The sequence below is a fragment of the Copadichromis virginalis genome, linkage group LG19, assembly GCF_057382275.1.
Source record: "Copadichromis virginalis isolate Kocher_CV1m ecotype Utaka linkage group LG19, C_Virginalis_male_GT1.1, whole genome shotgun sequence".
In the NCBI taxonomy this organism is placed as follows: Eukaryota; Metazoa; Chordata; class Actinopteri; order Cichliformes; family Cichlidae; genus Copadichromis; species Copadichromis virginalis.
Genome location: NC_140636.1, coordinates 24,017,541 through 24,022,893, shown reverse-complemented (window position 1 = coordinate 24,022,893; position 5,353 = coordinate 24,017,541). Strand labels below are relative to the sequence as shown.

Genomic DNA, 5,353 nt, shown 5'->3' with positions numbered 1-5,353 from the left:
TCCTTTCAGCTGAGAGTTTTCCTTCAGCTCTTCACTGCTAAGTGCTATTTAAAACATGCAATGTACAGTATTATTAAATCACATTTCATATGAATATGTATATTGAACAAAGAAAGACAGATAAGTGTAATAATTATTAAAACTTCTGATTTGTATTACTGCAAGTAAAACAAAATAAACAACAAAGAAACAGTCACATCAAAGAGTAAATGTAGCTCATGAATCAAATATATTTGATTTAAATGTAGTGTTTTGTGAGTATACATGTGTGCAGGTGTTGTTTAGGACTTTTTAGTTGTTGTTTCCAAATTTGTGGAGCTTTCGCTGATGGTTGGTGGAGCCTGCAGAACAGAGGAAACAGATGTGCGTCATTCATTATGAGTTACCACGGTTATTTACGAACAAGCTGTGGTTCACTTACTTTTTTCCTGAAAGAATTCAGCAGTGCTTCACGGGTCTGTGAAAATCAGAATAAAAACATTTGATGAAAAGATTTCCAAGGATATTTTTGATGATTGTTGATAATAATTTCATTAAAATAATTGAAATAACACAGAATAAACCTGAGAACAACTACAACAATAATGACATTGATTCAGCTGTGGATTTTACATCATGCGTTCCTGCCATTGGCTTCAAACTTTAAATATATTCAAATGTTATCACAGTGATACAGCAGCATCTAACTAAAACTAGGTAGGCCTCTTATCTCTAGAAGTAAATGACTTTACCATTCTGTCCCCCAGGCACGTGGTCAACAAAATAAACAAACCCTAGAAAAGAAAAACAAGCATTTAAAAAAAACAGTAATACTTTTAACAGAACAGATATTGAGTCTGATCAGTTTAATAATTGTGACCATACCTGGAATGCATTGAGCACAACAAAAGCGTAGTTCACAGCTAAAGTCACAGCTCCAGCTGTGAGGTCCAGACTAAATGTTGCAAATCCAAAAATCCATGGCAAACCAAAGATTGGAGTCAGAAGAATAACTGATCTCAGGACAGTTTTGGCAGCCTGTATTTCTTTCTCATGAGACTTTTCTCTGCTCCTATGGTCCAGAAGCTTCATGATTACCACTATCATGGCAAACAAGTTGATGAAAACAATTATACCAACTGGGAGAATGAATGTATAGATGGTTCCTTTCAGAAGTCCAGAATAAACCAGCCAACATGTTTCCAAACTGAAATACGTGCCTGGAGCGCCGCCGTTGTTGGTGAGAAATGTGATGAAAACAATGAGAAAAGGACAAACGTAGCCCAGGATCAACGAGAACCTCAGATAGGTTTTCTTGCCCACTTTGTGAAACAGGAAAACTGCCTGATGAAGGAGCATGGTGCTCAGGCTCAACATCCAAAAGAACATGGCCAGGTAGCAGAAATGCTTCAGAAGAGCTGCAATTCTACACCAGATTTCTGAAATGATCTCTGGTTGAGAAGATGCCAGAAAACAGCAATCTGCCACCAGCAAACAAAGAGAAATGTTCACGTGGGCGGTATGGCGCAAATGTAGAGTATTTGTCTTGACTACTTTGCTCCAGACGATCAGTTCTATCAGGAGGCTGATAACGAGTGACACCACTGATGCAGAAAGTCCAGTGTACGTTATCTCGGTCATGTAAGGGATTTCAATGGGATACCGAGACATCAGAATGGCAAATGAAGTCAGATGATTGCAAGTGCACTCGTCAGGTTTAGAAGCGCCCCCCCATTTACATCCTGCATCTGTCCATTTGCTCTGGTTGTAGTTCCATGAGACACATTGTAGTTTAAAATGGCGAGGCCTTGGTGTGAGCAATGGGAACTTTAGTGTAATCTCAAGGTTTTCTTTTCCCCGTTGAGTGGTTGTTGACACAACAATGCTGTTGATGTTAAATGTATGTGTTGTATTGGGCAAATAGTCCTGCAGGTATTTGAATCCAGCTGTTTTTACGATGCCATTTCCTGAGTTTTTAACAGTGACTGTGGCATTGAACACCGTATTGGTGCATTCATCTCCGCTGCATGTCTGTACATGCAAGTTAGTTAGAGTTGAATCATTACTTATGTTTGATATCGCAATTAAATCCTCTACTGACTGCAGATATTTCTCAGCCAGGGTTTTGTTGCTTTCAGGATTCGGATTATTCCACGAGTTTCCAAGAGACCCATCCAGCAGATTACTAGATGAGGCCAGGAAATTCTGAAAAGAAAGACAAAGGTTTGCAGCTCATATAGCTGTGATGTTCCCATTAAAGATTAATCATAAAAAATGAGTTAGTTGTCACTCGTCAGCAGCTGTTTTATGGTATATGGTTTAAATGAGCAATGAACTTGGTGTAAAAGTTAAATAGTGATACTGTACTACTAATGTATGTAAATAGCAATAAATACATTGACCAATACTGGAGATTTGTTTCATTGTAACTCTTAAGGTTTGTAACTTTAAATACAAGTATTTATACTTATCGATCTTAATGTTTTAAATGTTTTTAAATAGTAATAACAAAGATATTCTTTGGTGCTTACGTTACTTGTGGTTGTGTCATTTACACCATGGTTTGTCAGAATGATAGACATGGTGCTGATCACTTGAACTGATGCATTCAAATTGGGAAACGTGTTAATAGTCTGTGGATTTTGAGTGGCATTGGTAAGACTAAAAAATATTGACTCTGCATTTTTTTCTAATGCCCCAAGTCCAGTGCCAGAAATCTGTAACAAGAGCACATATGTATTAGGCAAGCTTAACTGTGTCAGATGTAACTGTGTCAGCGACTTTAACAAAAACACTAGAGTACTTTCCATTTTCCTGTCCTGTAAAAATAGCAAAACAGTTGGATAATTTGTTGCTTTATATTAATACGATTACTTTCCTTTCATGTGTAAAAAACAAAATAAAAAAATAAAAAGTGAAAAGATGATAACCTCAGTTATAAAATTTAGGCTTACCACTGCATTTTGCAGTATATTGTCGAGGTCGAAGTTCACACATCTTGATTCTTCCTTTCTCCATATCCCCTCCAAGCTGAAAATATTAATTAAAAAAATTTAATGTTACACATAAATTCTAATATATATACTGCTTAAATAATTTCCTTAATCAAAATGCAAACAATTATAGTTTTTGGACAGTAAAAGAAACAGAACTTTTAATCCAAATAAATAAATAAAAATAAATTATTATTATTATTTACATTATTACATACTACACATGATTGGTTATATTCTTACTCGCATATCCTTGTTCTTTGCCCAGCAGAGTTTTTGCATTTTAAAACTGCAGTAAAAGTAGCTTTTGTGGCTTCCCAGTCACCTTCAGCTGGACAGTACTTATCATTTACTGTTTTAGGGAAGAAAATTTCATATAGTTACAAAGACAATATTCTAAAACTGTTAAAACTGAATTTGTCACAAAAATTTTTCTTGTAAAGCATACAAATATATAAATATTTGATCCTTCAATGAAGTAATAAGTATTTCCAGAATTTAGTCATGACTGCACAATCCTTGCCAGATTTTACCCAAATGTATTTTACAATGTAGTATAATTCAGTATGTCACAATTACTATATTATTATACACTAATATCATGCACCCTCTTTCAATTGCAAGGTTTTATATATCAGGATGTAATTTAAAAAACTTGTCTGGACTATAGAAAGTTCTGAAATTATATAATTGCAACCTCAGATAAACAAATGGCCTCACATGCAACTCTAGAAACTAATACAGTACAGATTCGTTCATGGTTGACTCAGTGACTGAAAGGTGCCCGGGTCCTGTCCCATCACAGGACCTGGACATCAACCCTTCATTGTGCTGACAGTTGGCATGAGCTGTTTGTGATGATATGCTGTGTTTGTTTTTTGCCAGAACTTCTCCCCTCTGGTCTTGACCTTTCAAAGGACATTGTTCCTGAAGTCTTGTAGTTTGTTCAGTTGCAGTTTTTCAAACCTAAGCTGTGCTGCCATGTTCATTTTTTAGAGACGAAGATCACTCCTGACAGCCTTTACAAAACAAGCCATACTTATTCTTCTTTTTCCAATTGTATTCTGATTAACTTCAACATTTAACATGCTAACTGAGGCTCATAGAGTCTAAGATTGACTTCTAAAATTGTTTGTAAATGGCCTTATCACCCAGCCCAAGATGGGGAGTAACAGTTGTTGATGTCTTTTTGCTTCTTTTTTTTTGCATTAACACATTACTGAATTCTCCAGACCAGCAAAGTGACAAAACATCTGCTTTTATTGAGGCGCTCACACTTACTGACAGCCTGTTAATCTATACAAAATACAAATATAAACAAAACCCATAATAACATATGTGTGTCTTAAAGATACATATGTGACTTCTTTTTAAACTTGTATATCTTTTATTTTTCTTGAAATGAATTAGGAATCGTTTTGGGGCATTTAAAATGATTCATTTGACTGTTGTCTTTAAGGTAAGTAATCATTTAAAAATGTTTCAGGCAGTTTATGTTAAAATATCAGAACCTGTTGTTGTGAACTGGCACAAATGAATGAAATCAGATTCATTTGTTTGTTGAAAGTTTTATAGTTACTTAGTTCTTTTTTTTTACTTCATTGTGGGATCATTTGTGGGTAATTATGCCTTCAATAATTCCCATTGCAAAATACAAAGACATACCGGAAATGATATTGAAGCGCACTGTAGCCTGTCTTACATTCCCAAGTCTGTTGGTAAATGTACACACTGTTGTAATTACACTTGTGCTATGAGCACAGATGATTATTTTACTAGTTGTATAAACTAGTATGTTGCCGCCTGCAAGAATTGAATATTCATGTCATGTATTTTCAGAACAATTTTGCATAATAAATATTTTAATTGAAATTAAATGAGACCAAATAAATTACTTACTCTGAGTTTCTAATTGGCCTTTGAGACCTCCATCCCATGTGACATTATAAGGTTCAGTACTATTGCTTATCTCACATTTGGCTTTTGCTTGGAGAATATCATTTTTGGTTTTACAGCGTGGAAATGATGGCTCCGTGAAGACGTCAATGTCCGGTAATAGTGCTACATCCAGTTGAGCACTGGCTTTGTGTAACATGTTGACTGTACAGCCTGATGTGGTGCAATTACCCGTTTGGTGATAGATACATGAGAACTGTCCTAAGAAGCAAACACAAGTGGGGTTGAAGCCAGCAGATTTAGATTCTTTTCATTCTGTTTGTTTCTGGTCCATAGAGGGGTGGTTGGGGGGGGGGGGGGGCTTTCACATGTGTGTTAAAAGTGCATTTTTTCTGTTTTGCCATCATTGTATCATCTTTAATTATTAACAGTACCAATAATAATATAATGGAACATTCATACATACCATTCCAGAGTTCTGTGAC

The 5,353-nt window shown here is 35.6% G+C and overlaps 1 protein-coding gene across 1 annotated transcript; it reads right to left on the bottom strand.

The window, feature by feature from the left end:
• Positions 1 to 217: 217 nt before the first annotated feature.
• Positions 218 to 4,769, bottom strand: LOC146686142 (adhesion G protein-coupled receptor F3-like). The gene is made up of 8 exons (XM_085441636.1): positions 4,638 to 4,769; positions 3,216 to 3,324; positions 2,934 to 3,009; positions 2,511 to 2,696; positions 865 to 2,184; positions 732 to 773; positions 422 to 457; positions 218 to 341 (listed from the first exon to the last, which is right to left on the bottom strand). Exons 4-8 carry the CDS (start codon positions 2,559 to 2,561, stop codon positions 282 to 284), a joined length of 1,509 nt encoding a protein of 502 aa, XP_085297762.1. The 5' UTR covers positions 2,562 to 2,696; positions 2,934 to 3,009; positions 3,216 to 3,324; positions 4,638 to 4,769; the 3' UTR covers positions 218 to 281.
• Positions 4,770 to 5,353: the final 584 nt, after the last annotated feature.